Source organism: Nerophis lumbriciformis, linkage group LG05 (genome assembly GCF_033978685.3).
Source record: "Nerophis lumbriciformis linkage group LG05, RoL_Nlum_v2.1, whole genome shotgun sequence".
In the NCBI taxonomy this organism is placed as follows: domain Eukaryota; kingdom Metazoa; phylum Chordata; class Actinopteri; order Syngnathiformes; family Syngnathidae; genus Nerophis; species Nerophis lumbriciformis.
In genome coordinates, this window is record NC_084552.2 from 13,448,582 (window position 1) to 13,462,184 (window position 13,603).

A 13,603-nucleotide genomic window follows, 5' to 3' on the forward strand; every position below is an offset into this window, starting at 1 on the left:
CTTCGATCCCTCAGGCTGTACTGCATCAACAAGCGACATCAGTGTGTAAAGGATATCACCACATGGGCTCAGGAACACTTCAGAAACCTACTGTCAGTAACTACAGTTGGTCGCTACATCTGTAAGTGCAAGTTAAAACTCTCCTATGCAAGGCGAAAACCGTTTATCAACAACACCCAGAAACGTCGTCGGCTTCGCTGGGCCTGAGCTCATCTAAGATGGACTGATACAAAGTGGAAAAGTGTTCTGTGATCTGACGAGTCCACATTTCAAATTGTTTTTGGAAACTGTGGACGTCGTGTCCTCTGGACCAAAGAGGAAAAGAACCATCCGGATTGTAATAGGCGCAAAGTGTAAAAGCCAGCATGTGTGATGGTATGGGGGTGTATTAGTGCCCAAGACATGGGTAACTTACATATCTGTGAAGGCACCATTAATGCTGAAAGGTACATACAGGTTTTGGAGCAACATATGTTGCCATCCAAGCTACGTTACCATTGACGCCCCTGCTTATTTCAGCAAGACAATGCCAAGCCACGTGTTACATCAACGTGGCTTCATAGTAAAAGAGTGCGGGTACTAGACTGGCCTGCCTGTAGTCCAGACGTGTCTCCCATTGAAAATGTGTGGCACATTATGAAGTCTAAAATAGCACAACGGAGACCCACGGACTGTTGAACAACTTAAGCTGTACATCAAGCAAGAATGGGAAATAATTCCACCTGAGAAGCTTCAAAAATGTGTCTCCTCAGTTCCCAAACGTTTACTGATTGTTGTTAAAAGGAAAGGCCATGTAACACAGTGGTGAACATGCCCTTCCCCAACTACTTTGGCACGTGTTACAGCCATGAAATTCTAAGTTAATTATTATTTGCAAAAAAAAAAAATAAAGTTTATGAGTTTGAACATTAAATATCTTGTCTTTGTAGTGCATTCAATTGAATATGGGTTGAAAAGGATTTGCAAATCATTGTATTCCATTTATATTTACATCTAACACAATTTCCCAACTCATATGGAAACGAGGTTTGTAATATCACTGTTCTGCACAACTTTGTTGTAGAAATCTGCCTCAGTCTGGTGCTCACATCTCAGGCTTGTTGCTGTGTAAACAAGCCCCGCCCGTGGTTACCGTAGTAACCCGTATGCCACTCATAATTTCCATAGTTTGAAATGCCGCATTGAAATGTCAATTATTTTGTATTATGCCCAGGTAACTGCTGTTTTTATGCTGCTTTGTAAGAACTGTGTCACGTGACTTCTAGGGCTGCAACAACTAATCGATTAAATCGATTAAAATCGATTATAAAAATAGTTGGCGATTAATTTAGTCATCGATTCGTTGGATCTATGCTATGCGCATGCGCAGAGGCTACTTTTTTTTATTAACCCTTTATTTATAAACTGCAACATTTACAAACAGCTGAGAAACAATAATCAAAATAAGTATGGTGCCAGTATGCTGTTTTTTCCCCCAATAAAATACTGGAAAGGATAGAAATGTAGTTTGTCTCTTTTATCCGATTATTAATCGATTAATCGAAGTAATAATCGACAGATTAATCGAGTATAAAATTAGTTGTTAGTTGCAGCCCTCGTGACTTCAAACTTGACACCTCATTGGCTGCTTCTGAGCCAGGCTCGATTGCTTCGGTCCTAATTTATCGATAGTGAGTCCAGCCGTTTTTCAGGTGAGCGTCCCGACCACTATTCAGAAACAGGTGCAGGAAATCAGCACCCATGGCAACTAGGAAAACTACAAAACCCAAAAGCAGTGAAGTTGTCACGTTGTGTAAATGGTAAATAAAAACAGAATACAATGATTTGCAAATCCTTTTCAACTTATATTCAATTGAATAGACTGCAAAGCTGTGATGAGGTGGCGACTTGTCCAGGGTTTACCCCGCCTTCCGCTCGAATGCAGCTGAAATAGTCTCCAGCACCCCACGCGACTCCAAAAGGGACAAGCAGTAGAAATGGATGGATGGATAGACTGCAAAGACAAGATACTTAACGTTCGGACTGGAAAACTATGTTATTTTTTGCAAATATTAGCTCATTTTAGAGCTGCAACTAACAACTAATTTGATAATCGATTAATCTGTCGATTATTACTTCGATTAATCAATTAATAATCGGATAAAAGAGACAAACTACATTTCTATCCTTTCCAGTATTTTATTGGAAAAAAAACAGCAAACAGTTTCTCAGCTGTTTGTAAATGTTGCAGTTTATAAATAAAGGTTTATATAAAAAAAATATATATAAGTAGCCTCTGCCCATGCGTATAGTATAGATCCAACGAATCGATGACTAAATTATTATTATATTATTTCTATAATCGATTTTAATCGATTAGTTGTTGCAGCCCTAGCTCATTTGGAATTTGATGCCTGCAACATGTTTCAAAAAAGCTGGCACAAGTGGCAAAAAAAACTGACAAACACTTATTTGGAACATCCCACAGGTGAACAGGCTAACTGGGAACAGGTGGGTGTCATGATTGGGTATAATAGCAGCTTCCATGAAATGCTCAGTCATTCACAAACAAGGACGGGGCGAGGGTCACCCCTTTGTCAACAAATGCGTGAGAAAATTGTTGAACAGTTTAAGAAAAACATTTCTCAACCAGCTATTGCAAGGAATTAAGAGGATTTCACCATCTACGGTCCGTAATATCATCAAAGGGTTCAGAGAATCTGGAGAAACCACTGCACGTAAGCGGAATAAACATTGAATGCCTGTTACCTTAGATCCCTCAGGCGGTACTGCATAAAAAAGCGACATCAGTGTGTAAAGGACATCACCACATGGGCTCAGGAACATAATTGATAATAACACAATTCAAAAATATAAAACTAGAATATATTAACAATCATGAAATATGCACATATAATTGATTTATAGCAGAATTGTGGCCCCCGGATCGCAACCGAGTCGTGAGGTGCTTAAAGATTCCCACTTGTACAACACAATAACAAACATGGTCATGCATTCCTGTGCACTTAAGATGTGACTTTAAGGTTTTACTACTGAGGTATAAAATACTACATGGTCTAGCTCCATCCTATCTTGCTGATTGTATTGTACCATATGTCCCGGCAAGAAACCTGCGTTCAAAGAACTCCGGCTTATTAGTGATTCCCAGAGCCCAAAAAAAAGTCTGCGGGCTATAGAGCGTTTTCTATTGGGGCTCTAGTACTATGGAATGCCCTCCCGGTAACAGTTAGAGATGCTACCTCAGTAGAAGCATTTAAGTCCCATCTTAAAACTCATTTGTATACTCTAGCCTTTAAATAGACCCCTTATAGACCAGTTGATCTGCCGTTTCTTTTCTTTCTCCTCTGCTCCCCTCTCCCTTGTGGAGGGGGGGACACAGGTCCAGTGGCCATGGATGAAGTGCTGGCTGTCCAGAGTCGGGACCCTGGATGGACCGCTCGCCTGTGCATTGGTTGGGGACATCTCTGCACTGCTGACCCGTCTCCGCTCAGGATGGTCTCCTGCTGGCCCCACTATGGACTGGACTCTTACTATTATGTTAGATCCACTATGGACTGGACTCTCACTATTATGTTAGATCCACTATGGACTGGACTCTCACTATTATGTTAGATCCACTATGGACTGGACTCTCACTATTATGTTAGATCCACTATGGACTGGACTCTCACTATTATGGTAGATCCACTATGGACTGGACTCTCACTATTATGATAGATCCACTATGGACTGGACTCTCACAATATTATGTTAGATCCACTATGGACTGGACTCTCACTATTATGTTAGATCCACTATGGACTGGACTCTCACAATATTATGTTAGATCCACTATGGACTGGACTCTCACAATATTATGTTAGATCCACTATAGACTGGACTCTCACAATATTATGCTAGATCCACTATGGACTGGACTCTCACAATATTATGTTAGATCCACTATGGACTGGACTCTCACAATATTATGTTAGATGCACTATGGACTGGACTCTCACAATATTATGTTAGATTCACTATGGACTGCACTCTCACTATTATGTTAGATCCACTATGGACTGGACTCTCACAATATTATGCTAGATCCACTATGGACTGGACTCTCACAAATATTATGTTAGATTCACTATGGACTGGACTCTCACAATATTATGTTAGATCCACTATGGACTGGACTCTCACTATTATATTAGATCCACTATGGACTGGACTCTCACAATATTATGTTAGATCAACTATGGACTGCACTCTCACTATTATGTTAGATCCACTATGGATTTGACTCTCACAATATTATGCTAGATCCATTGTGGACTGGACTCTCACAATATTATGTTAGATTCACTATGGACTGGACTCTCACAATATTATGTTAGATCCACTATGGACTGGACTCTCACAATATTATGTTAGATCCACTATGGACTGGACTCTCACTATTATGTTAGATCCACTTTGGACTGGACTCTCACAATATTATGTTAGATCCACTATGGACTAGACTCTCACTATTATGTTAGATCCACTATGGACTGGACTCTCACACTATTATGTTAGAACCACTATGGACCGGACTCTCACAATATTATGTTAGATCCACTATGGACTAGACTCTCACTATTATGTTAGATCCACTATGGACTGGACTCTCACTATTATGTTAGATCCACTATGGACTGGACTCTCACAATATTATGTTAGATCCACTATGGACTGGACTTTCACAATGTTATGTTAGATCCACTATGGACTGGACTCTCACTATGATGTTAGATCCACTATGGACTGGACTCTCACTATTATGTTAGATCCACTATGGACTGGACTCTCACAATATTATGTTAGATCCACTATGGACTGGACTTTCACAATGTTATGTTAGATCCACTATGGACTGGACTCTCACTATGATGTTAGATCCACTATGGACTGGACTTTCACAATGTTATGTTGGATCCACTTTGGACTGGACTTTCACAATGTTATTTTAGATCCACTATGGACTGGACTCTCACTATTATGTTAGATCCACTATGGACTGGACTCTCACAATATTATGTTAGATCCACTATGGACTGGACTTTCACAATGTTATGTTAGATCCACTATGGACTGGACTCTCACTATGATGTTAGATCCACTATGGACTGGACTTTCACAATGTTATGTTAGATCCACTTTGGACTGGACTTTCACAATGTTATGTTAGATCCACTATGGACTGGACTCTCACTATTATGTTAGATCCACTATGGACTGGACTTTCACAATATTATGCTAGATCCACTATGGACTGGACTCTCACTATTATGGGGGGGCGGGGGGTCACCCACATCTGCGGTCCTCTCCAAGGTTTCTCATAGTCATTCACATTGACATCCCACTGGGTTGTGAGTTTTTCCTTGCCCTTATGTGGGCTCTGAGCCGAGGATGTCTTTGTGGCTTGTGCAGCCCTTTGAGACACTCGTGATTTAGGGCTATATAAATAAACATTGATTGATTGATTGATTGATGGTCTCTTACGAGTATTTGTTTACAATAAAGTTGAGTTTCGAAGTAAACAAAAGCAAGAGCCTATTGTTGACTTAATCAATGGGTTTGCAAACAACATGTGAATATCGACAATCGATCCGATACTGATACCAATACTACCTTAGATGTAGATTCTACCGATATTGAAATCGATCCACCCCTGATTGATAACCATGACAATATGTTGGGATTATAACACAACGCGAGCATATTGCAGATATGACACGGTGGTGAAATAACAAGTATAAGACATTATAATGAACACTTTGACGGTGATTAGTACGAGCTAACAACATTATGTAGCCTGCAAGGATTAACAATGACCTGCTCCACACGCGACACTTGACACATTTAAGGACGGAATATGAAGAATTAATTGTGGACATAACACAAATGTTGCACTCGCAATGCAGCAGGGGGGAGGGGGAGGAGGGGGGGCTACATTTAGCGCATTAGCATTGTTAGCATTATTAGCCCCCCCCCCCCCCCGGTGGCGATGAGGGGGGCGAAGGGGGGGGGGGGGGGCATCGGCTCTTCCAGAATAACAAATAGAAAAAACGGAGCGATACGACCGACGAGCGCACACGCCGACCTGCGATGCACCGCGCGGCGTGCACGCCGGCGTGCGCGCTCGGAGGCGACATGCCCCGCTGACATACCTCCGGATGGAGGATAGGGACGCAGCCAGCTTCTTTCTCGTACTCCTCCATGACGTCCGCCATCTTCCCTGCTCAGCTTCGCAAAGCATTGTGGGAAACGGGAGGCTGCGAGAGGGGGGAAAGGGAGTCGTCAAACTAAATTCTTTTTTTTTTTGCAGTGCTTTAATACGCCGACAACAATAAAAAAACAATTTTACGGTAATGATTCAAGTTTTTAGAGCTGCTTCGAGCTTGTAACAGCCCGTGTAGGGAACCTTTTGTACCGCTAGGTGTCCCCCTCGTACATGTATCCGGGTTCCTGCAATGCCTCATTAGGCCGCTAGATGTCCAAATGCATAGACATCTTATAAGTCAGGGGTGTCAAACTCAAATACAGAGTGGGCCAAAATTTAAAACTGAACAAAGCCGCGGGCCAAGGTTGATCAAATTAACCTTTTAATAGGGACCCAAACAAGTTTTGCATTGAATATTGAACAAGCAAGGCTTATATAACTTTATAGTGACATGCAAAATCGAGTTTCAAATAATAATAATAATTAAAGCTGCAAGCAGCGATGGACGGGACCGACTTTGACGGCACATAAAATCCAAACCGGAGCAGTAATTAAACCTCTTTGGTCAACTTTTAATCAGAAGGGTTCAATCTCTCTCTTGTGCTAGTTTGAAGCCGACACGACAAACGCACTCAGAGGAGATACTGTTTGAAAAAAGGTGACCGATTTTTACAAAACTTTTGTTTTGAAGGGGGAATTGCAAACTTCCTGTTGATTTTTACTGGGAGTTGTCAATATATGAAATGTAGGTCTAAGTGAGACCTACATAAAGGTTTTTGTTTCATGTCTCTTAAGACATTCATACTGGAAGTTACAGGCAGTTTTGTCTGAATTTTCTTCCGAGGAGCAGTTGTGTCTGTGTTTTCTTCCTAGGGGGCGCTAGAGCGCAATTTTGAGTTTTGGGGTTGGGTTTTTTATTAGATCACAATTTCTGCCAGTCCTGATGTGTGTGTCCAGTTTGGTGAGTTTTAAAGCATGTTAAGGGGGCCAAATTACAGCTCAAAGAGGCAAAAGTGACTGTTTTTACAAAACTTATGTTTTGAAGGGGGAATTGCCAACTTTCTGTTGATTTTTGCTGAAGGATGTCAATGTATGAAATCTAGGTCTAAGTGAGACCTACATAGAGGTTTTTGTTTCATGTCTCTTAAGACATTCATACTGGAAGTTACAGGCAGTTTTGTCTGAGTTTTCTTCCTAGGAGCAGTTGTGTCTGTGTTTTCTTCCTAGGGGGCGCTAGAGCGCAATTTTGAGTTTTGGGTTTGGGTTTTTTATTAGATCACAATTTCTGCCAGTCCTGATGTGTGTGTCCAGTTTGGTGAGTTTTAAAGCATGTTAAGGGGGTCAAATTACAGCTCAAAGAGGCAAAAGTGACTGTTTTTACAAAACTTATGTTTTGAAGGGGGAATTGCCAACTTTCTGTTGATTTTTGCTGAAGGATGTCAATGTATGAAATCTAGGTCTAAGTGAGACCTACATAGAGGTTTTTGTTTCATGTCTCTTAAGACATTCATACTGGAAGTTACAGGCAGTTTTGTCTGAGTTTTCTTCCTAGGAGCAGTTGTGTCTGTGTTTTCTTCCTAGGGGGCGCTAGAGCGCAATTTTGAGTTTTGGGGTTGGGTTTTTTATTAGATCACAATTTCTGCCAGTCCTGATGTGTGTGTCCAGTTTGGTGAGTTTTAAAGCATGTTAAGGGGGCCAAATTACAGCTCAAAGAGGCAAAAGTGACTGTTTTTACAAAACTTATGTTTTGAAGGGGGAATTGCCAACTTTCTGTTGATTTTTGCTGAAGGATGTCAATGTATGAAATCTAGGTCTAAGTGAGACCTACATAGAGGTTTTTGTTTCATGTCTCTTAAGACATTCATACTGGAAGTTACAGGCAGTTTTGTCTGAGTTTTCTTCCTAGGAGCAGTTGTGTCTGTGTTTTCTTCCTAGGGGGCGCTAGAGCGCAATTTTGAGTTTTGGGTTTGGGTTTTTTATTAGATCACAATTTCTGCCAGTCCTGATGTGTGTGTCCAGTTTGGTGAGTTTTAAAGCATGTTAAGGGGGTCAAATTACAGCTCAAAGAGGCAAAAGTGACTGTTTTTACAAAACTTATGTTTTGAAGGGGGAATTGCCAACTTTCTGTTGATTTTTGCTGAAGGATGTCAATGTATGAAATCTAGGTCTAAGTGAGACCTACATAGAGGTTTTTGTTTCATGTCTCTTAAGACATTCATACTGGAAGTTACAGGCAGTTTTGTCTGAGTTTTCTTCCTAGGAGCAGTTGTGTCTGTGTTTTCTTCCTAGGGGGCGCTAGAGCGCAATTTTGAGTTTTGGGGTTGGGTTTTTTATTAGATCAGAATTTCTGCCAGTCCTGATGTGTGTGTCCAGTTTGGTGAGTTTTAAAGCATGTTAACGGAGTCAAATTACAGCTCAAAGAGGCAAAAGTGACTGTTTTTACCAAACTTTTGTTTTGAAGGGGGAATTGCCAACTTTCTGTTGATTTTTGCTGAAGGATGTCAATGTATGAAATCTAGGTCTAAGTGAGACCTACATAGAGGTTTTTGTTTCATGTCTCTTAAAACATTCATACTGGAAGTTACAGGCAGTTTTGTCTGAGTTTTCTTCCTAGGAGCAGTTGTGTCTGTGTTTTCTTCCTAGGGGGCGCTAGAGCGCAATTTTGAGTTTTGGGGTTGGGTTTTTTATTAGATCAGAATTTCTGCCAGTCCTGATGTGTGTGTCCAGTTTGGTGAGTTTTAAAGCATGTTAACGGAGTCAAATTACAGCTCAAAGAGGCAAAAGTGACTGTTTTTACCAAACTTTTGTTTTGAAGGGGGAATTGCCAACTTTCTGTTGATTTTTGCTGAAGGATGTCAATGTATGAAATCTAGGTCTAAGTCAGACCTACATAGAGGTTTTTGTTTCATGTCTCTTAAGACATTCATACTGGAAGTTACAGGCAGTTTTGTCTGAGTTTTCTTCCTAGGAGCAGTTGTGTCTGTGTTTTCTTCCTAGGGGGCGCTAGAGCGCAATTTTGAGTTTTGGGGTTGGGTTTTTTATTAGATCAGAATTTCTGCCAGTCCTGATGTGTGTGTCCAGTTTGGTGAGTTTTAAAGCATGTTAACGGAGTCAAATTACAGCTCAAAGAGGCAAAAGTGACTGTTTTTACCAAACTTTTGTTTTGAAGGGGGAATTGCCAACTTTCTGTTGATTTTTGCTGAAGGATGTCAATGTATGAAATCTAGGTCTAAGTGAGACCTACATAGTGGTTTTTGTTTCATGTCTCTTAAGACATTCATACTGGAAGTTACAGGCAGTTTTGTCTGAGTTTTCTTCCTAGGAGCAGTTGTGTCTGTGTTTTCTTCCTAGGGGGCGCTAGAGCGCAATTTTGAGTTTTGGGGTTGGGTTTTTTATTAGATCAGAATTTCTGCCAGTCCTGATGTGTGTGTCCAGTTTGGTGAGTTTTAAAGCATGTTAACGGAGTCAAATTACAGCTCAAAGAGGCAAAAGTGACTGTTTTTACCAAACTTTTGTTTTGAAGGGGGAATTGCCAACTTTCTGTTGATTTTTGCTGAAGGATGTCAATGTATGAAATCTAGGTCTAAGTCAGACCTACATAGAGGTTTTTGTTTCATGTCTCTAAAACATTCCTACTGGAAGTTACAAACTGTTTTGTCCTTGGGGGTGCTCAAGCGCAATTTTGAGTTTTGGGGTTTGGTTTTTTTATGAGATGGCAATTTTCGCCAGTCCTGATGTGTGTGTCAAATATGGTGAGTTTTGAAGCATGTTAAAGAGGTCAAATTACAGCTCAAAGAGGCTGTGGAATAATAATAATAAAACCTTACAATTACAATAGGGTCCTCTGTCCCAAAGGGACATTGCGGTCCCTAATCATAATTAAAAAAATATCAATGGCATATCAAATACAATATAAATAAAAATTGAATGCCTCTTTTCTATTTGCAGCCTTCTGAGGTAAATATCAACATTAACTTTTTCCACAGGCTAATAACTGTGAAAATAAAATAACAATGAATAAACCAACCATTCAGGACTTTAAACTGCTCAGTTTGCAACACACTGATCTAATCTGATGTGCCCAAGCCAGATACCTGCCATCTTTTCTCGGATGCTAGTTCATTAATGTCGGGGCTCAGGCTTTGAGCTGAGGCAACCTTCATTATCCAACGAAGGTGTTCATCAGTCATTATATCTCTTCCACCCACAGTCTTGGGGGCATGCCATAAATGCACTGTCTTTAACGTCCTCTTCGAGCTATCGTCACGTCCGCTTTCCAGTCATTGTAACATGGTTTGGACCCAGTCACAAGATATGTGCGGCTTCTGTACGCACACACGAGTGAATGCAACGCATACTTTATTAACAGCGACACATGCTACACTGAGAGTGCCAGTATAACAAACTTTAACACTGTTAGAAATATACTCCACACTGTGAATCCACACCAAACAAGAATGACAAACACATTTCGGGAGAACATCCGCACCGTAACACAACATAAACACAACAGAACAAATACCCAGAATCCTTTGCAGCACTAACTCTTCCGGGACGCTACTGAATACACTCCCGCTACCACCAACACAGTGCATGAACTCACAACAAATTACACACCTGCAAATCAGATGGAAATTAGAGGGAACATTGTTTGGGTGTATTCACAATATGCCAATAGGGAGAAGTTTTTATTCTCACGATGAGTTGGGTGTGTCTTGACCTCCGCCGAACCCCTGAGGCCGACTCACCGAACCCCTAGAGTTCGATCGAACCCAGGTTAAGAACCACTGACTTAGACTTAGACTTCCTTTTTATTGTCATTCAAATTTGAACTTTACAGTACAGATAAGAACAAAATGTAAATGCATTAGCTCATGGTAGTGCAGGATAAAAAAGCAATAAGGTACAGATATAAATAAATAGATTACTGTACAGATAAATATATTGCACTTTTGCATATGCATCCACGTTTATGGATATATTGTCTTTATATTCCAGCGAGTTCATCCATTTTTGGGGGGAATTGAGGGGATTATTATGATGCATTCAAGAGTCTTACGGCCTGAGGGAAGAAGCTGTTACAGAACCTGGAGGTTCTGCTACGGAGGCTGCGGAACCTCTTTCTAGAGTCCAGCAGTGAAAACAGTCCTTGGTGGGGGTGGGAGGAATCTCTGCAGATTTTCTGAGCCCTGGTCAGGCAGCGGCTTTTTGCGATCTCCTGGATAGGAGGAAGAGGAGTCCTGATGAGGGATTTAGAGGCTTCGGGACCTATAGACTGTATAAAAGTTAAAGTTAAAAGTTAAAGTACCAATGATTGTCACACACACACTAGGTGTGGCGAAATCATTCTCTGCATTTGACCCATCACCCTTGATCACCCCCTGGGAGGTGAGGGGAGCAGTGGGCAGCAGCGGTGGCTGCGCCCGGGAATCATTTTTGGTGATTTAACCCCCAATTCCAACCCTTGATGCTGAGTGCCAAGCAGGGAGGTAATGGGTCCCATTTTTATAGTCTTTGGTATGACTCGGCCGGGGTTTGAACTCCCAACCTACCGATCTCAGGACGGACACTCTAGCCACTAGGCCACTGAGTAGGTATCTCTGTTGCTTCAGCAGCAGAGAGTTTATTCTGTCTTAGCACTTTGTATTGATATGTTGTATTACATTCTTGCCTTAAATGATCATGTTTACAGTGATTGTTTTATATGTGTTTTTTATGTATGTCGCTTTGGATAAAAGCGTCTGCCAAATACTTCAACATAAACATATATAAACACCCGAAAGTCTTTATATCAGCTAAAACCACCAATCTGTTTCACTGGATTCAGAATAAAACCAAATTCTGTTTTACCCAACAATGTTAGTATTTGAATATTGTTCCTTGAAGACTTATTCCGGGTTACAATTATACTTTTAAGAAAGTATTGTCGTATACTTTGCCTAAAATGAGAATGCATCATAATCAGTGGCGGCTGGTGAATTTTGTTTTAGGCGGGGCTGAAAGTTTGTAAAGCAAACCCCTGTAGGGTGGTCATCCTCCCCCAGAAGATTTATTTGTGATTTGTGAAGATCTTTGCTCCTTCTCATCTCTGTGGTAATATTCTTTTCACAAAATACAACCAATAGTAGGTCAATGTTAAATCTTACTTGTGAAAAGTAATCCCCCCAATTCCTATTTTCAACAGTCCGCTCATTTGAGCAGGAAAACGCTGAACACCATCTTTGTTTTCGACCTGTCAGTTAGGCTGCTCGCCGGCTCATTACCACTTCAAGATGGCGGCCGAATTTCTCGCGTCACAGCAGCCAATGCTGCGTCTGCTTATAAGAGCCATCCATCCATCCTTTTTCTACCGCTGCTGGAGCCTATCTCAGCTGCATTCGGGCGGAAGGCGGGTACCAAATTACTTTATTTAATTTATTTTTTTATATTTTTTTTTTATTGAACAACAAACATACATTTATAATGCACACAAAAGTCAAGGCACTTTCAACATAACCAACAATCAAGGTTGAGTAAATCACGACATCAGCAAAACATGTCAAGGAAAGAAAACACAAGCAAATACAGATAGAGTATTAAATATTAATAAATAATAATAATAAAAAAAATATGGGAAAAAAAAGACAAAAAGGGCTACCTAAATCACTTTAAATGTTTTTAACAAAGATATCAATTTAAGGGCTTTTGTACTCTTAATCATCCAAATGTACCAAATTTCATAAATCGTCATTCATTTCAAAACAAATATAAAAAAATAAATGCATTGTCTAGTTATCGACAACAATATAACTACCAAGCAAGCTACAAAAAAATTAATGGATGTTGGTCCTGTTTAGTCATTTATGATTATTATATAGACTTATATCTGTGGACGTCAGTTTGTTTGTTTTTTTATTATGAAAGCTTTATTTTTGACACTGAATTTATATAATTTATCATTTCAATGCATACACATTCGTGAGCAAAACGTGTGTTTTTAAAAATGCGGTTTGTTTAAAAACAACAACAGTGTTTTAAATGTCATTGTGTAAAAATTAAGGGCAAAAAAAATAAATCACTGTGTAAAAATAATGATAAAATAAATATTTGTTGCTCGAAAACTCAAGAATCACTAAACTAACTAAATTAAGACTGAAGCAGTTTTAGTCTTAAAGGACCGGAAGTGGGTCTTGAGTTTTTCCACTGAATTTCTTTACATACATTTTTTTTACACTGAAGTTTTCTGTATTAATTTTTTTCACACTGATTTTTTTTTACTCTGAATTTTTGCACACTCAATTTTAACAAAATGCATTTATTAAATTATAGTAAATAACAAAAATTAAGTTTGTTAAAAAAAATAAATTAGTGTTTTAAATG

At 39.9% G+C, this 13,603-nt stretch overlaps 2 protein-coding genes across 3 annotated transcripts in view; one reads left to right on the forward strand and one right to left on the reverse strand.

Annotated features, from left to right (window-relative positions):
* Positions 1-6,272, reverse strand: part of zdhhc17 (zDHHC palmitoyltransferase 17) — a 133,740-nt gene extending 127,468 nt beyond the window's left edge. Inside the window, exon 1 of the mRNA XM_072913151.1 lies at positions 6,192-6,272. Coding sequence (XP_072769252.1) covers positions 6,192-6,254 — 63 coding nt within the window. The 5' untranslated portion in view covers positions 6,255-6,272. The remainder of the gene's footprint in view (positions 1-6,191) is intronic.
* The window catches only part of osbpl8 (oxysterol binding protein-like 8), a 1,018,260-nt gene that overhangs the window by 797,159 nt on the left and 207,498 nt on the right, over positions 1-13,603 (forward strand). The window contains exon 1 of one of the 2 annotated variants that reach the window (XM_072913150.1): positions 11,698-11,838. The exons of the other annotated variant lie outside the window; for it this stretch is intronic. The gene's annotated coding sequence lies outside the window, so the exon portion shown is untranslated. Of the gene's footprint in view, positions 1-11,697; positions 11,839-13,603 lie in introns of those variants that run through there. 2 annotated transcript variants of the gene reach the window in all.